Source organism: Pongo abelii, chromosome 4 (assembly GCF_028885655.2).
Source record: "Pongo abelii isolate AG06213 chromosome 4, NHGRI_mPonAbe1-v2.0_pri, whole genome shotgun sequence".
NCBI lineage: Eukaryota > Metazoa > Chordata > Mammalia > Primates > Hominidae > Pongo > Pongo abelii.
Genome location: NC_071989.2, coordinates 187475744 through 187501042, shown reverse-complemented (window position 1 = coordinate 187501042; position 25299 = coordinate 187475744). Strand labels below are relative to the sequence as shown.

At 44.6% G+C, this 25299-nt stretch overlaps 1 protein-coding gene across 1 annotated transcript in view; it reads left to right on the top strand.

Moving 5' to 3' along the window:
* Positions 1–25129, top strand: part of LOC100448542 (zinc finger protein 354A-like) — a 76954-nt gene extending 51825 nt beyond the window's left edge. The window contains 4 exon segments of the mRNA XM_063724593.1: positions 8340–8423; positions 10278–10404; positions 11935–12030; positions 23091–25129. Coding sequence (XP_063580663.1) covers positions 8340–8423; positions 10278–10404; positions 11935–12030; positions 23091–24652 — 1869 coding nt within the window. The 3' untranslated portion in view covers positions 24653–25129.
* The last annotated feature ends 170 nt before the right edge of the window (positions 25130–25299 follow it).

The following is a 25299-nucleotide window of genomic DNA, read 5'->3' as shown; positions in this document are numbered from 1 at the left end:
GAGAGACTTCTACCCAACTCATTCTATGAAGTCAGCATCATCTTGATACCAAAACCTGGCATAGACACAACAAAAAAAGAAAACTTCAGACCAATATCCCTGATGAACATTGATGCAAAAATCCTCAACAAAATACTGGCAAACATGCTCACTTTGGCAGGACATATACTAAAATACTGGCAAACAAAATCCAGCAGCACATCAAAAAGCTAATCCACCATGATCAAATAGGCTTCATCCCTGGGATGGCTCAACATATGAAAATCAATTAATGTGATTCACCACATAAACAGAACTAAAGACAAATACCATATGATTATCTCAATATATGTAAAAAAGACTTTTTCAAGGCTAGCCTGACCAACATGGAGAAACCCCGTCTCTACTAAAAATACAAAAAAATCAGCCAGATGTGGTGGTGCATGTCTGTAATCCCAGCTACTCGGGAGGCTGAGGCATGAGAATCACTTGAACCCAGGAGGCGTAGGTTGTGGTGAGCCGAGATCGTGCCATTGCACTCCAGCCTGGGCAACAAGAGTGAAACTCCGTCTCCAAAAAAAAAAAAAAAAAAAAAGACTTTTGATAAAATTCATCTCTTCATGTTAAAAACTCTCAATAAACTGGTATTGAAGGAACATACCTTAAAATAATAAGAGCCATCTAATGACAAACCTACAGCCAACATTGTAATGAATGGGCAAAAGCTGGAAGCATTCCCCTTGAAAACTGGCACAAGACAAGGATGCCCTCTCTCCCTACTCCTATTCAACATAGTATTGAAAATCCTAGCCAGAACAATCAGGCAAGAGAAAGAAATAAAGTGTATTCAAATAGGAAGAGAGGAAGTCACTCTGTTTGCAGATGGCATGATTCTGTATCTAGAAAACCCCGTAGTCTTGACCTAAAGGCTCCTTCAGCTGATAAGCAACTTCAGCAAAGTTACAGGATACAAAATCAATGTACAAAAATCACAAGCATTCCTATATACCAACGACAACCAAACTGAGAGACAAATCAGAAATCAAAATCCCATTCACAATTGCCACACATAAAATACCTAGGAATACACCCAACCAGGGAGATCAAAGATCTCTACAATGAGAATTACAAAACACTCCTCAAAAAACTCAGAGAAGGCACAAGCAAACGAAAAAAACATCCCATGCTCACGGATAGGAAGAATCAGTGTCAATAAAATGGCCATACTGCCCAAAGCAATTTACAGATTAAATGCTGTTCCTATCAAACTACCAAAATATTCATCACAGAACTAGAAAAAAATTATTTTAAAATTTATATGGAACCAAAAAAGAGCCCAAATAGCCAAGACAATCCTAAGCCAAAAGAACAAAGATGGAGGCACCACATTACCTAACTTCAAACTGTACTACAAGGCTACAGTAACCAAAACAGCACGGTACTGGTACAAAAACAGGCACACAGACCAATGGAACAGCATAGAGAGCCCAGAAATAAGGCCACACATCTACAACCATCTGATCTTTGACAAAGCTGACAAAAACAAGCAATGGGAAACGATTCCCTATTTTATAAATGGTGCAGGGATAACTGGCTTTCCATATGCAAAAGATTGAAACTGGACCCCTTCCTTACAGCACATGCAAAAATCAACTCAAGAAGGATTAAAGACTTAAATGTAGAACCCAAAACTATAAAAACCTGGAAGACAACCTAGGCAATACCATCCTGGACCTAGAAACAGGCAAAGATTTCATGAGAAAAACACTAAAGGCAATCATGACAAGAGCAAAAATTGCCAAATGGGAGCTACTTAAACTAAAGAGCTTCCGCACAGCAAAAGTAACTATTATCAGAGTGCACAGACAACCTACAGAATGGGAGAAGATATTTGCAAACTATGCATCTGACAAAGGTCTAATATCATATATAAGGAACTTAAACAAATGTACAAGAGGAAAACAACCTCATTAAAAACTGGGCAAAGGACATGAAGAGACACTTCTCAAAAGATGACGTGCATGTGGCCAACAAGCATATAAAAAAAAGCTCAATATCACTGATCATTAGAGAAATGCAAATCAAACCACCTCACACTAGTCAGAATGGCTAATAATAAGTCAAAAAACAAAACAAAAACAACAGATGCTGGCACTGGCAAGGTTGTGGAGAAAAGGGAACCCTTATACACTGTTAGTGGGAGTGTAAATTAGTTCAACCATTGTGGAAAGCAGTATGGCGATTCCTCAAAGAGCTAAAAGCAGAACTACCATTTGACCCAGCAAATCCTCCGGGCATATACCCAGAGGAATATAACACATTTTAGCATAAAACACATGCATGCAAATGTTCATTGCAACACTTTCACCATAGCAAAGACATGGAATCAACCTAAATGCCCATCAATGACAGACTGAACAAAGAAAATGTGATACATATATACCATGGAATATTATGCAACCATAAAAAAGAATGAGATCATGTCTTTTGTGGGAACATGGATGGAGCTGGAGGCTACCATCCTTAGCAAACTAATGCAGGAAAAGAAAATAAAATACTGCATGTTCTCACTTATAAGCGGGAGCTACATTATAAGAACTTATGCACACAAAGGAAACAGCAGACACTGAGGCCTATCGGAGGGAGAAGGGTGGGAGGAGGGAGAGGAGCAGAAAAGATAACTATTGGGTACTGAGCTTAATAACTAGGTGATGTAATGATATGTACAACAGACCCCTGTGGCACATGTTTATCTATGTAACAAACCTTCACATGTACCCTCAAACCCAAAATTTAAAAAAATTACCCAGGTGTGGTGGCACCCACTTGTAGTCTCAGTTCCGTAGGAGCCTGAGGCGGGAGGATTGATTGAACCTAGGAGGTTGAGGCTGCAGTGAGCCCTAACTGCACCACTGCACTCCATCCTGGGAGACAGAGTGAGATCCTGTCTCAAAAAACAGAAAAAAAGGTAGAATTTCCCCCATGGGTCCCTAGAAGGGCAAATAGGATGAATCAAAAGGAGTTTCAGATAAACTGAATAGTTTCAGCTAAATATAGTGGGAACCTTCTAATAGCCAAAGTGCCAAAGTTCTTAGGATAGAATAGTTTTTCGCTTTTGTTTTTTTCAGAAGTACAGACTTCCTCATCTCTAAATTAAATTAAATTGCAGTTAGATGGCCGGGCGCGGTGGCTCATGCCTGTAATCCCAGCACTTTGGGAGGCCGAGGTGGGTGAATCACGAGGTCAGGAGTTCAAGAGCAGCCTGGCCAACACGGTGAAACCCCGTCTCTACTAAAAATACAAAAAATTAGCTGGGCGTAATGGCGGGTTGCCTGTAGTCTCAGCTACTTGGGAGGTTGAGGCAGGAGAATCGCTTGAACCCAGGAGGCAGAGGTTGCAGTGAGCCGAGATCACGCCACTGCACTCCAGCCCTGGTGACAGAGTCTCAAAAAAAAAAAAAAAAAGAGTGATACGTGTTGTTGGAGGTAAGGTTGGATGTGGCCTTGCTAACTGCCAGAGCTAGGGCCTAGTTTGAATGGGGTGTTTATTTAGGGCCTGGCATCCTCAGCAAGTTCATTAAAATTTATGAACATTACATTACAACATTGATTCTCACACTTGCAACCATAAAAGAGATGATGTTCTTCACTGAGTAGGGCAGGGGGTTATCATTTTTTATAAGCAGCCCCTCCGGTAGCCTGTATCGGCCTCTAAGTCCCAAATGCATGCAACACGGTGACATAGGTAAAGGGCACAGAACTGTCTGGGAGTGCTGTTGTGATGTTTTGTTTTCCACTTACCCCTCACCCCATCATTATCCCTCCCCAGCTGAGATGTCTCCTCCCCCTCAGCCCTTCCTCCAGGGTCCAGCTTCAGGAAAGGCCCCGTGCTAAGTAATAAGGGGTGGGCAGGATTTTAAATCTCACCATCTGGGTTTATTTTCTGATAGTAAAATGGAAGAAAAATAGAGTGAAACCTTCATGATTTATGGGCCCCCTTGCCTTCGGAGGTTTTCCGGTTGCATCTTTGTGCTATGCTTGACATTTATGATATAAGATATTAGTATCTGCACAGAAGAGCTGCTGGTGCTAATTATTCAGACCTGCTCTGACAGTAAACTAGTGAGCAGCACTCATACATCAGATCCCATCTATGTATTAAGCCTTTCACTTAAAATAGGTGGGAATTACGAGGCACTATGGGCCTTAGCTGTATAAACTGTGCAGAAAATCTATAGGATATATTAGTAAATCAACTATGATAGGGCTGCTGAAAAGCAAGCCAATACCTGTCTGATAAATAGAATCCCCAGGAAAGTCTGATTTAGGAAATGTGCCAGAGGCATAAGATGATATGAGGGAGGGAAAATGCAAATAATGAAACTAGCTTTTCCTACTTCAGAAAGGAAAATGTTTGCCTCTCCTTCCAGTCCTTCAGGTTGTCACATGTGCCTTGTTTCTAGCAGCTATTTGTAATATTAATCATTTTAACAGTATCAAACAGACTGGGTTTTTACACTTGATAAATTTTTGATGTTGAACCTTTGAAAAATGCAGTGATGTGATTTTTTCTTCCTCAAGAGTTTCTCCCCAGAAGCCAGTGTTAATTTGCAGATGCCAACACATGACTAATGGTCTTATCTCAAAAGATTAATCCACACTAAATTAACATAGGACCAAGGCCTCAGGATTGTATAGCCTTTCATCGTGAGAGATTCCAGGCTTTGTGATTCTGACAGACAGGCTGGCAGTTGTCTCCTCATAAGGGATGGTAGCTGGTTAGTTAATCAGTCAGTCAGTCTGTCTGGTGTACCCTGTTATTGCCTGCCTAACAATCAGTGCCCTCTTCTTCTTTGTCAAGAACACCAATTTTGTTCAAGGAGCAAGGTGCTCAGCTCCAGATGATGAGATATGATGGAGCTGCTTCAGTTCAGGTGAACTAAATTCCCTGTGATTGGTTCAGAGGTGAGGAAGTGACCTAATTCTGGCCAATGAAATGCAAGAGAAGGATGGAAAGGATCTGAATGGGTTGGAGGAGGAAAAGGGATGGTGGCTTCTGGAAAAGAAAAGAAGAGGTGATCATCATGTGGAAGTTAGTCCTTTTTGTTTCTGTAATTTCCTTCCCGATACTGGATGTGGCTGTGAGAAAACTGGTTCCTGGAGCAGCAGCTACGCTGGGCTCTTGAGTGGAGACCATAGCCAGAACTCTGGGTGGCAGAGCAGACAGACAGAAAGACACTGAGCCCTCGCTGATGTCATCAAGCCACCAAACCAACTGCAGTCAGTTCCTTCTGCCTACCTCTAGATTGCTTTTTAAACAAATAATAAATGTCATGATGCAAGCCACTGTTAGTAAAGGTTTCTGTATGTTGCTGCTGGAAGTATTGCTAATGATACAGCCAATTTTGCAAGCCTGGAAATTGTTCGTTCTCTCTTAAAAACATTCATGTCATACATGCATATGGTAAAGCAAAATGTTGAAAACTATATCAAGGTGTTAAATAGCAAGTGCAAGTATTATTCCAGCTCCCAGTACCCTCCTCAGAGGCAACTACTTTTTTTTTTTTTTTTTTTTTTTTGAAATGGAGTCTTGCTCTGTCGCCCAGGCTGGAGTGCAGTGGCGCAATCTTGGCTTACTGTAACCTCTGCCTCCTGATTCAAGCAATTCTCTGCCTCAGCCTCCTGAGTTGCTGGGACTACAGGCGCCCGCTACCACGCCCAGCTAATTTTTGTATTTTTTGTAGAGACGGGGGTTTCACCATCTCGGCCAGGCTGGTCTTGAACTGACCTCGTGATCAACCCGCCTCGGCCTCCCAGAGTGCTGGGATTACAGACATGAGCCACCGCCCCCAGCCAATTAAACGTTTTAAAAAATAATAATTAAATGCAATGGAATGCAATGAAGCTATCAAAAATGCCACTGAGGGAGAATATTTACTGACAAATTCAAATGTTCAAGGCATATTCTTAAGTAGGGAAGCGCCAAACTTTCTAAATGGAGCCGGTGTTCTTTTTGTAACTGAGAAGATTTAGTTTAAAAAAAAAAAAAAAAATATATATATATATATATATACACACACACACACACACACACACACACACACACAGACATACATCCGTTGGCTTCACAGTAGCTGGAACCTCCCTCCCCTTTGCTTCAGGCACTTCCTGGGAGTCCTTGTCCGTTCTCACCTCAGCGATGAAACCCTCCACATACCCTTTTTCTCCTCACATCCCCCAAAATATTATATAATTATGTATATGGCTTATTGTCTGCTCCCTACCCCCCCAAAAAATGTTCTCCAGGGCAATGACGTTTGTTTCATTGATAACATTTGAAACCGCTTGCAACCGTGCTTGGCACACAGCAGGTGCTCAGTGCCCCTCTGGTGAATAACTGAGGGAAACTAGGTCTGTTCTGGGCCGTTGTTTTCCTGCCGTCCACGCCCTCCCTCCCGAAATTCACACAGACACAGTTGCAAGTTACTGCCTTCAGCTAACCTCCGCTTATCTTCCCTATAACCAGGAACCTGGGGCCCTCCAGCTCACAGGGGCCATCTTGTGGCATGTGGGCGCGTAACAGCTCAGCCAGGACCCCGCCTCAAACGCATGGAACTACACTTCCCCGAATGCAGGTGTCCTCCCGTGGACTCCATTTCCCAGCGGCCTCAGCGGCTGCCCCGCCCCTGCTGGTCCCCGGCGCGCCGCGGGGTGAGCGGCGCCGGGCCTGAGGTCGCCCAGACGCCGTCGGGGCGGAGCCGGGTCGCGAGGCTGCAGCCCAGCCGGCGGTTCCGGAGCCTCCAGCCTGCGGAGTGCGGCTGGGGAGGCGCGGCCCGGGAACGCCTGAGCTTAGGGAGGTGAGCGTCGGAGGCAGGCCAAGCCGGGAGGAGGCGGTGCCCGGCACGGGAACGGCCTGCGGCTGCCGAGGCTCGGAAAGCCTTTGTGGGCGGTGGCGGGCACCCCCGCGTCTGTCACCGGCCCCCGCGCCGGGATCTGGACTCTTTCGCCCCACCGCGGGGCGCTCCCTCGCCGTTGCCTGTGCACCCGCGTCCGCCTCGCCGCCGGCCGCTGTGGACGCCGGGCCTGGCGTTTCCTCCCGGGCCCGCCCTGCCCACTCCGTGTGGGCTTCGCGGACTCGGGGCACCGGGACCCCGAGGGCAGGGCGGACGCAGCCGGGCCCCGGTTTCTGAGTCCGTCCCCAGGACGGCCACCCGTCCCGCCTCGGGACAACCAGCGCTTTCCTCTTCAAAGCTGTTGTTTGGCCGGGCGCGGTGGCTCACGCCTGTAATCCCAGCACTTTGGGAGGCCGAGGCGGGTGGATCACGAGGTCAGGAGATCAAGACCATCCTAACACGGTGAAACGCCGTCTCTACTAAAAATACAAAAATTAGCCGGGTGTGGTGGCGGGCGCCTGTAGTCGCAGCTACTTAGGAGGCTGAGGCAGGAGAATGGTGTGAACCCAGGAGGCGGAGCTTGTAGTGAGCCGAGATCAAGCCCTGCACTCCAGCCCGAGCGACAGAGCGAGACTCCGTCTCAAAAAAAAAAAAAATGAAGCATTGTGTGAGAAATGGGATACGTGGGGTCGGGTGTGGTGGCTCACGCCTGTAATCCTAGATTTTTGGGATGCCAAGGCGGGCAGATCACCTGAGATCAGGAGTTCGAGACCAGCCTGGGCAACACGGTGAAACCTCGTTTCTACTAAAAATACAAAAATTAGCCAGGCGCCTGTAGTCCCAGCTACTCGGGAGGCTGAGGCAGGAGAATTGCTTGAATTGCTTGAACTCCGGAGGCAGAGCTTGCAGTGAGCCGAGATCACGCCACTGCGCCACTGCACTCCAGCCTGGCCAACAGAGCGAGACTCCGCCTCAAAAATAAAAAAGTCGTTTTCTGTGGAGTCAGGAGATGATTCGTTCGCGGGAGGGAGCGGAACCGGCTGGGAAAGGCTTGAGGCGGAGGGAAGTCGTCCCGGGGCCGTCGTGGTGGGAGTCCCGGCCCGCCTCGCAGGGGCGTGAACGGGGCAGGTGCCCCGGCGCTGCCTCAGTTTCCTGAGCGGTGCAGTGGGTGCTGGCAGCGCCAGCCGGCGCCGAGGAACTCGGCGGCGTGGGGCGAGCCTGGCCCTGGTGGGCTCGGCGGGTCGCTGCTGCCACTGCGGGTCCAGTGTCCTCTCTGTAAGCCCCAAGCCTGTGAGACCTGGGCCTGGCCGGGCGGCCCAGCGCTGCTCTGGTCCGCGGGCTCCTGGCTCCTCCCGAATCCCTCTGAGGGCGCGCGGGGTCCTTCTCAGCGGGAGTCGGGGTTTCAGAGCTGCGGATTCCAGGGCTGGAAAGCAGAAGGGGTTCTTCCTGGCTCCCTTTCTCTTCTCAGATCTGCCTTCTGGAGACTGCACCGTCCTCACGGGAGAGCCAGAAAGAGGACATGGCTGCTGGGCAGCGGGAAGCCAGGCCCCAGGTGAGCTCATTGCCCTCCCAGTTCCTAGTGGATGGATTTTCCCCACTAACTGGAGTTCTTCACCCGGGACCATCTTCAGCCAGGATGGAGCCAAGTCCTTTTCCCTTGGAGGAGCTGGTCCGCCCTCATGAGTGGTGGATTCTGTAGGGAGGATCACCACCCTCCCCATCCGTGTCTAGTGGTTCTTTTTTTTTTTTTTTGAGTCTCGCTTTGTCGCCCAGGCAGTGGCGGGATCTCGGCTCACTGCAACCTCTGCCTCCCGGGTTAAAGCAATTCTGCCTCAGCCTCCCGAGTAGCTGGGATTACAGGCGCCCGCCATGACGCCCGGCTAAGTTTTTTTTGTGCTTTTATTAGAGATGGGGTTTCACCACTTTGGCCAGGGTGGTCTCAAACTCCTGACCTCAGGTGATCCACCCGCCTCAGCCTCCCAAAGTGCTGGGATTACAGACGTGCACCACTGCACCCAGCCCGAATAAATCATTTTCTATACACATTTATTTGTGTGTGTGTGTGTGTGTGTATGCATGTTACCATGTGTTACCATTTTAACCTTTTTTTATTGTGGCAAAATATATATAACATAAAATTTACCATTTTAACTTTTTAAGTGTATTTTTCAGTGGCATTTTAGGTACTTTCACATTGCTGTGCAATCATCATCGCTATCCATCTTCATTGTGTAGATTATCACATTTATTTCTTAACCCTAAAGGGCAGGCATTAAAAGGCAGTTTTACAGAGTAGTTAAGAATGGAGGCTCAGTCAAAGACATCTGCTGGATTTGAATTACACAAGAAAAAACAAAGTCACAGAGAGGATACAAAATTTGTACAAGTCAGTCGGCCACAGTGGCTCACACCTGTAATCCCAGCACTTTGGGAGGTCGAGGCCGGCAGATCATCTGAGGTCAGAAGTTTGAGACCAGCCTGGCCAACATGGTGGGACCCCGTCTCTACTAAAAATACAAAAATTAGCCGGGTGTGGTGTCGAGCGCCTATAATCCCATCTACTCAGGAGGCCGAAGCGAGAGAATCATTTGAACCCAGAAGGTGGAGGTTACAGTGAGCCGAGATCATGCCATTGCACTCCAGCATAGGCAACAAGAGCCAAACTCCGTCTCAAAGAAAAAAAAAAAAAATGTGTACAAGTCACACAGCTGGTCAGTGACTGTGTGACCTGGACAAATTTCTTGTCTGTGTCTTTGTTTTCTCTTGTGTAAAGTGGTGACAATAATAGTATCGTTTTCATAGGATTGTTGTGAATGTTAAATAAAGATCATACACTGCAAATTAACATAAAGCTCTAAGAGCAATACTTGGCCCATAGAAAGCCTTCAATAAATTATAGCTATTTTACTTTTCGTCATTACTATCCTTAAGCTTGAGTAAGCGCACAGAGAGTACCTTCAGTTGCTTAACCTAACCTCCATCATTAAGTATTTAGATTGTTCCTGGTTTTTTGCTCTTAAAAACACCATGAATATGTTTGTGTGTACTTTTGTGCACTGTTCATTATCGTACAAATAGAGTAATTGATACTTTAAAGAGTATACTTTAAGGGTTCTAATATGTATTATCAAATCACCATCAGAAAGAGTTTTCTAATTAACACTCCCACTAATGTCTGTAATCCCTCTACCCATCTCTTACAGTGGCTGCACAAGGCCTGAATTTCACTGTGTGCTGCTCAGTATACATTTGTTACTGGCCAATTATTCGTTAAACGAATGATCTGGAACCTTCAGAAGCTTAAATAGTATGAGAAGTGTTTCACGGGTAGCGTGTCTTCCCCACTGCCGCCCCCTCCACTCTGTGAGGGTGGTCCTGGGTGAGCTGGAACGACTTGTCCTTACAGGTGTCACTGACGTTCGACGATGTGGCTGTGCTCTTTACCCGGGATGAGTGGAGAAAGCTGGCTCCTTCTCAGAGAAACTTGTACCGGGATGTGATGCTGGAGAACTATAGGAACCTGGTCTCACTAGGTAAGGAAATTTCCCCTCCAGAAACAGAATTCAAAAATTGGGATATCTCAGCACCTCCTTCCCTGAATAAAAGTGGTTGGTCACTGAAAAATTTGAGCTGAGTTTGAGGATTGTACAAATCAGATCTTTATAAATAAACTCTAAAAACATATTCCCCCTTATAGGCATGGAATTGCCCTGTGTCTAGGAATGGAAGAGGTGGTATTGATAATCATTCTTCTCCCTCCATGTAATTGCACACTGGAAGTTTGTCCATGATTCAGGCATCATTTCCCAATGATTCTGTAGTTTGCTGGTCTCCCAACAGGGGGCTTCATTCAGCCTCTAGGCCTACCACCTGCCTTTCCCACTTGTCTTTTCCAGGGATCAGCAAACTTTTACTATAAAAAGCCATGTAGGCTGGGCGTGATGGCTCACGCCTGTAATCCCAGCACTTTGGGAGGCCAAGGTGGGCAGATCATGTGGTCAGGAGATAGAGACCATCCTGGCTAACATGGTAAAACCCTGTCTCTACTAAAAAATACAAAAAAAATTAGCTGGGTGTGATGCCGGGCACCTGTAGTCCCTGCTACTCTGGAGGCTGAGGCAGGAGAATGGCGAGGAGCTTGCAGTGAGCCAAGTTCCCGCCACTGCACTCCAGCCTGGGCGACAGAGCAAGACTCTGTCTCAAAAAAAAAAAAGCCACATAGTAAAGATTTTAGGCTTTGTGGGCTGCATAATGGTCTCCGTAACATATTTCTCTTTTTTTTTTCCCACCATTCTTTGCACAGGGCCATACATAAACAGGCAGTGGTCTGGATTTGGCCCATGACCCGTAGTTTGCTGATCACTGCCATCCTTAAAAGGGAGTCAGATAGGCTGGGCGCGGTGGCTCACACCTGTAATCCCAGCACTTTGGGAGGCCGAGGCGGGCAGATCACAAGGTCAGGAGATCAAGACCATCCTGGCCAACATGGTGAAACCCTGTCTCTACTGAAAATACAAAACTTAGGCGTGGTGGCATGCTCCTGTAGTCCCAGCTACTTGGGAGACTGAGGCAGGAGAATCACTTGAACCTGGGAGGCAGAGGTTGCAGTGAGCCGAGATTGCACCACTGCACTCCAGCCTGGCAATAGAGCAAGACTCCTCCTCAGAAAAAAAAAAGGGAGTCAGATAGTGTTTTCTCGTTTTAGACAAGCTACCTGGTACATAATCCTTTTCATAGATAACCTACTTACAAATTTTAATCAATCTCTATATCTTAACATTTCCTCTTCTATAGAAAGCCAGTGGTATCCTATTACCAATACTGCATGTTGATCATATTTTCCTAACCTATAATTAATTATCCCAAAGTCATATCCTACAAGTCACTTGTCTTTTCCTCACCCTACCGCCTCACCCCCCTTACCTCCTAGGGGCACAACTGAAGCACTACACAGAAGCTCTTTGTACCATCCTATGAGTTCTGTGTTTAAATTTGGGATAACTGTATCAACACAAAACCAAGTCTGATTTGTTTTGTTGTGGTTTTTTGTTGTTTATGTGCAGGACTCTCATTTACCAAACCAAAAGTGATCTCCCTGTTGCAGCAAGGAGAAGATCCCTGGAAAGTAGAGAAAGACAGTTCTGGCAACTCCTCTTTAGGTAAGTGGGTGGCCCGAGGTGCTTGGGAATCACTGCAGACAATGGTCTGGTTAATGAGAGGAGGTAGGAACGTTGGTTGGGAAACTCCCTTGAGGATTCTCAGGCCTCAAGAAGTGGTGGGGAAGGGGAAGCCCAGGCTCTTAGGCAGGATTACGCTCTTGTAATCACTTCCCCATGAATCTCCCAGAATCTCTTTTTTACTCTTTTCTATTGTTTTAGAATAGGGGTGTATTTTCATATATTCATTCAGCAAACGTAGTATATTTAGGGAATTTCAAATAATCACTCTGGCTGAAGCTCAGGGTGTATTTGGGAAGGGAGGAGGTGAGGAAGGAAATAGCCTAGAAAGCTAGGGAAGGGCCGCGTGGTAAGTGCTTGGGCACAGTTCTAAGAGGTGGAAACTGTCCCATGGAGCACTGGAAATAATTGAAGGATTTGGGCAGGGAATCATATGCTCCTTGGTATCTTAGAAAAGTTGGTCTGAATCAGAAACAGTTGAGTCTCCATCCGTGTAAGAACAGCTAAGGGACCTGTGGCATGTCCTTACTCTGGTGAGCATCACCACCCTGAAAACGAGTCCAGGGACGTGGACAGAGCTCCCAAAAAGTTACAGAGCATTGTTAGGACGCCACCATTTATGTCTAATGAAAATTATATGTATGTGTAATGTGCATGCACGTAAGCAGAGAGAAAGGTTAGGAGGACACAGCTTAGCTGGTGACATTAGTTACACTTGGAATGGGATTAAGAATGGGTCCATGGAAGGGGATGTTATTTACATGTAACGTTTTAGTTTTTCACAAAGAGAATATATTCATGACGTTGCTATGTGATTCAAATTTAATACAGATGGTCACTTTGGGAGTATTGTGATTGAAAGTGAGGCAGAACTAGAGGCGGGAAGCCTTGCAGAGCGATTGCAGTCATGGAGGGAGGCAGGAGGTGGAAGGGCCTGGATGAAGGCACTTGCCGTGAGTTCGTGAGGGAGGAGGCGGCGCCCGCGTGATCAGGGCACAGGAGCAGTTGGGTGTGGGGTGGATTTCACTTGAGATGTGAGTGAAGTAGTCAGGTGGAGAACCCTGGTGGACAGGTGCGTAAGTGACAGGGCCGAGATTCAAGGGAGGTCAGGGAGCCCGTCAGCATGACGGGCATTAGAAGCTTGGAGCTGGCCGGGTGAGGGGGCCGAGTGGAGGCCCGAATTTCAGGAACAGCATTTGCGAGGTGCTTAAGCAGGAGGAATCTGACAGAGCCCGAGAAGTAATCAGAGGAGAGAAACGGGGAGGGGCCGTCGTGGCAGTGGAGGACTGAGAGCGGTTGAACTGGGGGGGCTCTGGCTCCGGGGGATCGAGGTTGAACCCTCGTCCACAGCTTTTTATAGCATTGGGCAGAAAGGGACGCAGGTCTCGTGCTTCTGGAGTGCACAGTCTAGTGGGGGACAAGGTGAACACACTCATTGCACACAGGGCACAGAAGGACACGTTCCAGTGAGGACCACGTGGGAAAGACACTCGGTGCTGTGAGAGTACAGAGCAGGCAGGTGGCGTCAGCAAAGGCTTCCCTGTGGAAGGGCCTGGGATCAAAGGACTGAAGAATTGCTCAGGCCTAAAGAATGGTGTTCATGAAGGTCCGGAGAAGCAAAGCCAGCAAGGATAAGGTGGAACAAGCACCCGAGAGAGAGCCACGGGCCCTGTCACAGGGTTTAGTTGGTGCTTGAGAGCCAGGCGCAGGCTCTGAGGAGGCATAAGTAGACCAGGGCAGGCCCAGGCTGCTTTCTGCAGCCGCCAGCCCATGTGGAGAACCTGACGGCCACAGTGCAGGGCTTGTCAGGTCCAGAGGGCTCAGTGACGGCCCCTTGTGCCATGGGCCCAGCAAGGAGCTGCAGGGCAGGCAGCCTCGGTCCCCACAGCCCCTGTGCTGGGGAGAGCTTTCTCTTCCCTGAAGAAAGTTGAGATTTTTTGTTATGGGAACTACACTTGTTTATCTTTTTAACTCTCCTTTGGGAGAAATACACTACATGGTCTGGCCCTGGCTACCTCTTCACCCTCATCTCCTTCCACTCTGCCCTTCATTCAAGGCCTCTGATCACCCTTGGCTGCCCTGAGGTTTGTCAGGGGGGCCGAGCAGACCCCACTCAGGGCCTCTGCCCTGCTTTTTTCTGTCTGGAACTGTTCTTCGTGGCGGTCATGTGTCCATGTGCTGCACAGGCTTCGGCTCACGCAGGCACAGAGCATCTGACACGCAGCCCTGCAGCCCCCACGCTATCTCCTCAGCGTGCTTTATTTTCCCTCCCCGTGCTTAGTGCTGTGTAATAGACCTGTTTCTTCATCATCTGTCTCTGCCTCTGCATTGTAAGCTGCTGTGGGAGGGGTTGCCTGTTTCATTCACTCCTGTTTTCCAAGAACCTAAAACAGTCCCTGGCCAGGGTAGGCGTCCAGTTGTATAATGAATGCACGAGTGACTTGGACTAGGTTAGTGGTGTTGGAGACAGAAAGAAGTGAACCAGTCCCAGAGGTGTCCAGGAGATACAGCCAGCAGGACTGTTAGACATGGAAGATAGAGGAGATGGGGTAACAAAGAAAATAAAAGCAAACAAAAGGGAGATGGGGTTGTCAGGGATGCTTGCTTGATTTCTGGTTTGTTCTGTGACGGTCGGTGATGTCATTCAGTGAGATAGGAACACTAGAAGGAGATCAGATTTGGAGATAATATGAATTTGGTTGTAGATGAATTGAGTTGTTTTTGGTTGACCTAGTTATCCCAATGGCGATGACAAGTAGTGTTGATTTCGGAGTACAGTACCTCAAAATATAGACTGAGCATGAAATGTAAATTTGGGAGAACCTGATCAATATAGGGTGATTGAAATAATCGGGGAGGGTGAGTTGGCCTAGGCAGAGCGTTCACATTACAGTAAGAGTAAGAAAGAACCTAAGACTGAATCTTGAGGAACTCCAGCATTTCAGGAAGCCAGGCAGAGAGAAATGAACCCATAGGGAAGACAGGTAAAAGCGTACTGTAAGAAAAATCAGGAGAGGCAGGTGACATTGGAGGCAAGAGTCATGATGGAACGGTAGCAGTAGGTGGGGAAAGTAGACAAATGTGAGGCAGGTTTAGATGGCAGAATAAACAGGTCTCGGTAATTGATTAGATGAGGGGGCTGAGAGAGGGAGAAGTATTAAGGATAACTCTTAAGATTTTGATTTGGAAGTGGTGCCATTTACAGAGACAAGGGGTTGACCCGGTTGGAGGGAAGAATCGTGGGTGTGGTTTAGGTGTGTTGACTTTGAGGCATCTAAGCTGCTATTTTGAGTAGGTCATCTGTAAGAGGGAGTTGAGTATAGGAGATATCTTGCTTAGAGGATGAGTCTACAATTGAAGTTGCCTGTGGAAAGATGCAGACTGAGAAGAATTGGGGGCCTAGAACTAAAGCTAAGGTACTCCAAGGATGATAAACTGTGGTACAATCCACACAGCTGTAAAGTGGAATGAGGAAGACCTCTGTAAATTCCACTATGGAGTGATCTCCAGAATGTGAGAATAAGTACAGAACAGAACAGTTAGTACTGTTATCTAAGAAAGGTGGGTGGGAATACCAAGAAAAGTGTGTGTGTATTTACTTAAACTGTCATGGACCACACAATGTTTCAGTCAGTGATGGCCTACATATATGATGATGCTCCCTTAGTTGATAATAGTGCATTTTTCCTGTCCCTTTTCTATGTTTTAATATGTTTAGATGCACAAATACTTACAATTGTGTTACAGTAGCCTACAGTATTCAGCTAAGTAACGTGCTGTATAGGGGTGTAGCCTAGGTGTGTAGTAGCCTATACCATCTAGATTTGTGTAACACACTCTGATGACTGCACAAGATCGCCAACAACGCGTATCTCAGAACATATCCCAGTCATTAAGCAGTGCAATTATTTTTTTTTAGAAAGATAAAAGCAAAAGAAAAAAGGAGATCAATAAAAATGGTTATCTATAAGGTGAAGGAAGAAAAGGATGGAACAGGGGTAGAATCTAGAACTTCTTGAGGTCTCAAAATTTTGACCTCAGAACTACAAAAATGGTTTATAAAATTATAAGACAAAATTAAACAAAAATGAGAAAGTACCCCCTACATATTGAAAGCAGAATGAAACAACCCTAATTGTGTTCCAGGTTGGTGGCTTAGCCGCAAAAAGAATTATTTGAATTGCCTTTACATTGCAGCAGTTTGACTTATTAGTGGTATGTATTCTAAGGGCAAAAGTAACTGCAAGCAATAGTGTTAATTTTGATGAATGTGATAAGAGCAATTTTGATGTTTTTACAGATGAAATGATTGCTGTCTGGGATTTGCTTTAGCATAATCTAGTGGACGAGATGTAAGGGTTCATATTAGTTTGCTAGGGCTCCATACTGAAGTGTACCGCAAGCTTCGTGGCTTAAAACAGTAGAGATCTACTGTCTCACAGTTCTGAAGGTCAAAATCAAGGTATTCGCGGGGCCCCGCTCCCACTGAGACTCTGCGTAGAATTCTTCCTTGCCTCTTGCTAGCTTGTAGTGATGGCCAACTTGGAGATCTCCATGGCCTGCAGCTGCATCAGTCCTATCTGTGCCTCCGTCTTCACACTGTGTTTGCCCCATGTCTTCACATCATCTTTCCTTCTGGATGCCTGTGTCCAAATTTCCCCAGTTTACAGGGACAGCAGTCACGTTGGATTAGGGCTCACCCCCAATGACTTCATCTTAATTTGATTGAACCTGCAAAGACCATATTTTAAAATAAGGTCACGTTCTGAGGTCCTGGAAGTTAGGACTTACACATCTCTTTTTTGAATGATGCAGTTCAGCCCATAACAAGGTTATAAACAGAATAGTGTTGCTGGTTATTGAAACTGGCTGGAGATTCATTGTACAATTCACACTACTTTTACATATGCTGAAAATTTCTATGTTAAAAGCTTTAAAAATAAGAGTTACCACAACATTTCTAGAACAGCTTTTCTCTTTTCCACCAGCACAAAGATGATGGAGGATGTTTACAAATAGGCAGTACTACCCCATCCCGGTTTATGTGCAGTTCCCAGCAGATTGCTCCCTGAGTTCTCTGACTCTAGAGAAGCTTGTGACACTGCAAAGGCAATGACATTTTGATAGGTGGAGCTTTTACTCTGACTAGCTGTAGGATAAGGTAGGCATGGATACTTCAGCAGATAAGTCTGGAAAACTGACTTGCGTTCAAAGACTTGGGTGCTGCCTTCAGCCCTCGTGCTACCCCTTCATCTAGCCTATGGCGATTCCTTTCACATCCTATCTTATGTCAGTTCTTACAAAACACTCCAGCAACGTCCTGCTGCACCCCTTTTCTACCTGCACCCTCACTATCTAAGGACAGTTGGATATGATTCTAAGCTCATGTTCACGTCCATTTCTAGCTTATGTTTCTATTGTAGAAATTGTCACATTGTATTGTGATTACCTGTTGATGACTTCATTTCTAATGTTTAACTATAAACTCCCTGAAGAAATCAACTGTTCCTTTTAATTAGTGGATCTGTAGGGAACTGTGGATCACCCATGCCTAGGATAGAGCCTAATACATAGTAGGTACTTTCTAAATATTTGATAAATTAATAAAGTAAGGAGTGACCAATGCTTTTTGAAATAACATGAGCAATTCTGTGTATTAAGAGGGGTAAATCCAGTGGGAAATAATACTGGAAAGGCGAGAAACAGGTCAAAGGAATAACTTAAGGGTCAGGAGCAAGTCACTGTACAGTGAGGAGATCCTGAACTTAGACATATTCACGATGGCTTGTTAGAGACATTTTAGTGATGAGATTTAAGAGAATGTGCAGCCTGGGCAACACAATGAAACTCTGTCTCTACAAAAGATAAAAATATTAGCCAAGCTTGGCAGCATGCACCTGTAGTTCCTGCTGCTCAGGAGGCTGAGGTGGGAGAATCGCTTGAGCCCCCGAGTTTGAGGCTGCAGTGAGCTATGATGGCACCACTGCATTTCAGCCTGGACAACAGAGCAAGACCCTGTCTCTCAAAAAACAAAAAAATAAAGATTTTGATGACTGCCTAGGGAAGAGAAAATTCTAAGATAAAACTAAGAATTTATGGTAAAGTAACTGAAGAGATGATAGTGTCATTTTGAACTGGAAAACATATAAAAAAGGTTTGAAAAGGAATGCTCTGGGTTCAGATTTGGACAGGCTGATAAAAAGATACACAAGTGGAAATTTCTAGCCGGCAGTTGGAAAGACCTCTGTAAATTATTTTTCAGGATAGTCGTACACATAGGAGGTGTGGGAGTGAATGAAATCATCCAGGGAGAGAGGGTTGAAGAAACACTCTCCGGGTGTACTAAGAATCCAGGTGGAAGAGTCTAGACCGGATAACAGGAAGTGGTCAGGGCAGTGGCCATCAGCAAGATCATTCTGGTTTCTCAACTTCTGACCTAGGTTTTCACCTTGTTTATCACGTAGCTGAGGCCTGGGCTTGATTCTAGGAGGAAGCAAAGGTTGAACTGCACCTCAGGAGACCTATTTGTAGGCCTCTAGAAAGTTCTAAACAGATCATAAGGAAGAGTCAGGATATCCACAATCCAAAACTCATGTCTGCTTCAGTGAAAAACGTGATTTCAGGGCTAAAATATTGGCACTTCAGAGTTGGGATGAGTTTTCCAGAATTGATAATGGACTTTCGAGTCATAATCATATCCATTAAAAAACAAAAGCTCCCCATGTCCCATTTGCTTACTCTCCTTTAGAAACTGTTGAAAAGGGTTTCTGCTCTTGATGTTTCCATTTTCTCACCTCCCGTTGTTTCCTCCGTGCACTCCAGTTGGGCTTTCTTCCTTGTAATTCCACTGATAGCTCCGTTATTAAACCCAACAACCTCCGTCTTGCCACAGTCAGGATTAAGTTTCGAGTCCTCACATTATTTGCCACAGTTACCATTCACTCCGCCCTGAAGTACTTCTTCCCTTGGCTTCCGGAACACTGTACTTTCCTGATATTCTTCTTCTTAACCTCTTAATATTTCAGTGTCCAGTGATTCCTTTCAGTTCTTCAGCTTTAAATCAAACCCACATGCTGCTGACCCCCAAATGCCTGTCTGTAGCTCTGACCTCCCCCAGATCTCCAGAATAATAAATATAATCTAGTATTTCCATATCTTCCTGCAACTCTATTAAGGCGTCTCAGCCATCACAAACATACCAGAAACAGAATGCCCCCTCAGCCTTACCCCTTTCCTGGTCTTCCCCTTCTTGGTGGTTGGTGGCAGCTCTCAGAATTCTGGCTAGAAACCTAGGCATGATCCCTAACTTTCCTGTTTCCCTCTCAGCTTCCTGGGAGTCCTGAGTCTTGTTTTCTCGGTCCCGCTAGCTCTTCCTTCACTGTACAGCCTGGCGTAGTCATCTGTACCTCCAGCCCTTTCTCACCTGAAGAGCTGCAGTAGCTTCTTCAGTAGCCTCTCCCCTCCCTGCTTCCGCTGGTGCCCCAGCATAGTCGGTCCACGCAGCAGCCAACTCAGATGAACACATAATTCCCCAGTGGCTTCCCATAGGCTTAAATTCCAGTCCTTACGATGACCTGAGCCTTAGAGGATTTGTCCCCCACCTCCTGATCCACTCTTTTGTTTTTTATTTTTTGTTTACTTTTTTTTTTTTTTTTTTTTTTTGAGATGGAGTCTCACTCTGTCACCCAGGCTGGTGTGCAGTGGTGTGATCTCGGCTCACAGCAACCTCTGTCTCCCGGGTTCAAGCAATTCTCTGCCTCAGCCTCTCGAGTACCTGGGATTATGGGCGTGTGCCACCACACCCGGCTAATTTTTATATTTTTAGTAGAGAACAGGTTTCACCATGTTGGCCAGGCTGGCCTTATTCCTGACCTCAGCCTCCCAGAGTGCTGGGATTACAGCTGTGAGCCACCGCACCCGGCCCTGTTCCACTCTTATTTTATCATTTCACCATTTTCCCTCTTCTTGTTTTACTCTGGCCAGTCTCTCTGCTGTTCCTAAGTCAGCCACACTTTTGTGTTTGCTGGTTCCTTTGCCCAGGGAGCTCTTGAGCACTTTCTTCAGATATCCACATGACTTTTATTTATGTACTTGTTATTTGTCCCTTCATCCCCCCTCCTTCCCCAGCACATGCGCACACTCCAAAGTATAAGCTCCTTGAAGGCTGGAACCCTGTCTTATTGAATACATTATCCGCATTCCCCAGAACATTACCTGGCCCATAGTAGGCACTTAATGAGTATTTGTGAATGGAAAGGATGCTGCCAGCATATGTAAAGATAAACAAGTAAAGTCATGGAGTGCTCCTGAAGCTGCATGTAGTTCAGCATACCTGGCAAGAAGCCGGGGGAGGGGGTGAGGACAGGTGGATAAAGGTCAGATCAGGTAGTACTCTATTCACCATGTTAAGGACTCCTAAGAGTCTTCAAGACTCTTAAGAAACTTCAGATGTGAATCATTGAAAATCTATTGGAGGACCTTAAGGAAGTTTGCCACATAGTAAAATATTGATCTTAGAAAGATTGGCCGGGCACGATGGCTCACACCTGTAATCCCAGCACTTTGGGGAGGCTGAGGTGGGCGGATCATGAGGTCAGGAGTTCGAGACCAGCCTGACCAACATGGTGAAACCCTGTCTCTACTAAAAATACAAAAATTAGCTGGGCGTGGTGGCACGCACCTGTAATCCCAGCTACTTAGGAGGCTGAGGCAGGAAAATCACTTGAACCTGGGAGGGGGAGGTTGCAGTGAGCCGAGATCGTGCCACTGCACTCCAGCCTGGGTGACACAGTGAGACTCCGTCTCAAAAAAAAAAAAAAAAAAAAAAGTACACAGAGATTATTCTGGCTGCAGTGTGGAGACTGAATTGGCAGAGGGCAAGACTAGTTAGGAGATTATGGTAGAGACGGTAATGCATGGCAAACAAAATACCACTTAGGTACCTGATCCCCGTGCTCAGGGCTGTAGCAAAGGTGAGGAGCCTTTCTTTACACTAGGCCTAAGGTTCTGTATCGTTGCCTTACAAGCTAGAATCCAAGTTGCAGAATTTTGCTGCTGCCTTCTTCCCAGCACATATATTAAGCCTAGAAACAATGACCAATATTCACAGGGAAAAGCACTTCATTTTTGCCACTGCCCCCTCCATGTATTTGGCCTAAATAATGTATTAAAATGTGATCACTTAATTTAGCAAGACTGAAACGGAGAAGGAACTAGGAAAGTGTTAAGCATAAAGTTAAGAAACTCTGCTTTCCCTTACCGTAAATAGTATAAAGATACAGGGCATGTGAAGTTAGTCAGGGAGGGTGTATGGAGTGAAAAAAAAAAAAAAAAAAAACCCTAGGGAATACCATTATTTAAAGAAGGAATAGAAGAAGAGTTATATGAAGGGAACTAGTAAGTGAACACTAATAAGGAAAAACAAAATGTATTGTGTTTATTAAGCAGAAGTAATTTATAGACGTGTGAAAGTGACTGTCGTATAGGAATCGCAAATACAGTGAGATACAAATGGTCCCTTTAAACAGTTACCTCTACCCCAGGAGAAAATGCTAAGACTATGTGCATAACCATTCCCCTGAGAGAATTTAGTATTTATTGAATTGTGTTCTTATCCAATTTTAATATTTCTTCAATTCTGTTCTTTTCCATGTTAACCATGCTTTATCTTACATATCCATGCCTGTCTTATTGTTGATCTTTGACTCTCTTCAGCCCTCCCATGTAGCCTCTCTTGCTTGATGCATGAGTAGGCCGCCTTCCTATCTTGCGCCTCTTGGTGCTAGGCCTGTCTTGTGGCACCTCTTGTCGATTAATTCAATAACAGGGCCCTCCTGTTTGAACTGGCCCTGAAACCTCTCTAATCACCCTTGTACTGGCCTAGGAGGCAACTTCTACAAGAGTCTGAAATGTGTATGTGTGTGTGTGTATAACACATGTGCATATTTGTATATATATGAAATACGTAAGAATATTTGACATTGTTCGAGTTAGGAATATATAAGTAATTAAGGCATATTAACAAAACATACACCTTTTGTATATAATTGGAGTGCTGTCAAGAGGATCTGTAGGAAAATAGGGCATTCTGATCTGCTTGTGAAGAACAGTTATGTTAGAAAAGGAAAGTGAGATACATACAGACATAGATATAGAACTATAATATACTATATATGTGTGAATATATTATAAAGGTCAATAATACATATGTTTAATACTCTGGTAAGTGCTATAGTAAGGAGAACGGACTGTGGCTGCTCAGAGTCAAAGGATTGAGAGAGTCCATTTCTGAACTGAATCTGAAGGATATAAGGGAATTTGACATGGGGTGGAGGAACTTTCCAGATTAAAAATAATTACATAAAGCCTGAGCACGGTGGCTCATGCCTGTAATCCAAGCACTTTGGGAGGCTGAGGTGGGTAGATCACTTGAGGTCAGGAGTTCAAGACCAGCCTGGCCAACATGGTGAAACCCTGTCTCTACTAAAAATACAAAAATTAACCAGGCATGATGGTGGGTGCCTGTAATCCCAGCTACTCAGGAGGCTGAGGCACAAGAATTGCTTGAAGCCAGGAGACAGGTTGCAGTGAGCCGAGATCGCGCCACGGCACTCCATCCTGGGCGACAGAGTGAGACTGTCTCAAAAAAAAAAAAATTACACAAAGAAGATAAATGTCAAAAAAAAAAAATTAGGATTCCATCATGGGTTTTGGGTCCTGACCCCAAACTTCCTCTTTCAACTCATGATCGCCTTATAACCCTTTTCTCTGTTCTTCATTAGCCAATTCTTCTGGTCACTCTTTCTCACCCTCTTTAAATGGGTTTGCTTTATTTTATTCTTCACCCTGGTACTTAAATTGCTGTCAATTATATTTTATTGTACTGTCTTAACTGTCCTATTTTTTCTTCTTGCAATTTTTTTCATACAGATATCAGGGCCGTATTTAAATGTCACCAATATTTATTCCTTCTACACTTTTAGTCTCAGTAGTCAGATGCTATGATATCACATGAAACATTTTTTTTTTTTTTTTCCCTCCAGGATCGAAGAGCAGTCATAAAACCACAAAGTCAACGCAAACACAAGACTCTTCATTTCAGGGATTGATACTGAAAAGATCCAACAGGAATGTACCTTGGGATTTGAAATTAGAACAGCCTTACGTATATGAAGGCAGATTAGAGAAAAAGCAGGATAAAAAGGGAAGTTTTCAGATGGTTTCAGCCACCCACAAAAAAATCCCCACTATAGAAAGAAGCCATAAAAATACTGAATTGAGCCAAAACTTCAGCCCAAAGTCAGTGCTTATTAGGCAACAGATACTTCCCAGAGAAAAAACACCACCAAAATGTGAAATACAAGGAAACAGCCTCAAACAGAATTCACATTTACTTAATCAACCAAAAATTACAGCAGATAAACGCTATAAATGTAGTCTATGTGAAAAAACCTTCATTAACACTTCATCCCTTCGTAAACATGAGAAAAACCATAGTGGAGAAAAACTGTTTAAGTGTAAAGAATGTTCAAAAGCCTTTAGCCAAAGTTCAGCTCTTATTCAACATCAAATAACGCATACTGGAGAGAAACCCTACATATGTAAAGAATGTGGGAAAGCCTTTACTCTCAGTACATCCCTTTATAAACATCTAAGAACCCATACTGTGGAGAAATCCTATAGATGTAAAGAATGTGGTAAATCCTTCAGCCGAAGGTCAGGCCTTTTTATACATCAAAAAATTCATGCTGAAGAAAACCCTTGTAAGTATAATCCGGGTAGGAAGGCATCTAGTTGCAGCACATCCCTTTCTGGATGTCAAAGAATTCATTCTAGAAAGAAGTCCTACTTATGTAATGAATGTGGCAACACCTTTAAGTCTAGCTCATCCCTTCGTTATCATCAGAGAATTCACACTGGAGAGAAACCTTTTAAATGTAGTGAATGTGGGAGAGCCTTCAGCCAGAGTGCATCTCTTATTCAACATGAAAGAATTCACACTGGAGAAAAGCCCTATAGATGCAATGAATGTGGGAAAGGCTTTACTTCTATTTCACGACTTAATAGACACCGAATGATTCATACTGGAGAGAAGTTTTATAATTGTAATGAATGTGGTAAAGCCTTAAGCTCCCACTCAACACTTATTATTCATGAGCGAATTCATACTGGAGAAAAACCATGTAAATGCAAAGTATGTGGAAAAGCCTTCAGACAGAGTTCAGCTCTCATTCAACATCAGAGAATGCATACTGGAGAAAGACCCTATAAGTGTAACGAGTGTGGGAAAACATTCAGGTGTAACTCATCGCTTAGTAATCACCAGAGAATTCATACTGGAGAGAAACCATATAGATGTGAGGAATGCGGGATATCTTTTGGCCAAAGTTCAGCTCTTATTCAGCATCGAAGGATTCACACAGGAGAAAAACCCTTTAAATGTAATACGTGTGGAAAAACTTTTAGACAAAGCTCATCACGTATTGCACATCAGAGAATTCATACTGGAGAGAAACCCTATGAATGTAATACATGTGGGAAACTTTTCAACCATAGGTCATCTCTTACTAATCATTATAAAATTCATATCGAAGAGGACCCCTAGAAAGTAGATTTGTATGTGTGAAAGCCTTAAACCAAAGTTCATCAAAGAATACATCCTTGAGAGAGAGGTAATAAATGTAATGGATGTGAAAAAAACTGTAATAATTTAGCCCTCATTAGGTATTTAATTCCATGGATAAACCTCAGCTATATAATAGATACAAGGAAAGTGTTTGTGCCTGTCAGACACTTAAAAAAATAACCTGAGATGAAGAATTTACAATTGGAGACATTGACTTAAGCCATTTGTGAAATGGGTTTGCTTTTTCCCTTTTCCTACAGACGTGTATGCTAGATGTCACGTGATCATCAGAAACAGATATCTGAGTGGGTGGGGAGGTGTGCTTTAGATTTCTCATTAGGAGACCACCAAACTGGTAATATTTTTATAGCATTTTAATAGCATACAAATGAATTGATCAAACTGTACCTTTTTAGAGAAAAGGACCAAAATAAAAGAAAAATGAATTATGAACTACCTCTCAGTCTCTGGGGTTTGTCCTTTTCCTACCGTGATGTCAAACTTGTGCATAGATTTCATTAAAAAAGAAAAAGAAAAATCTGGTGTTTTGTTCTAGTAGTTGTGAATTTTCTACTCAACTGTCTTAACTTGGTTTTGGATTTTATTTCTCTGAAGTCATTTATTAG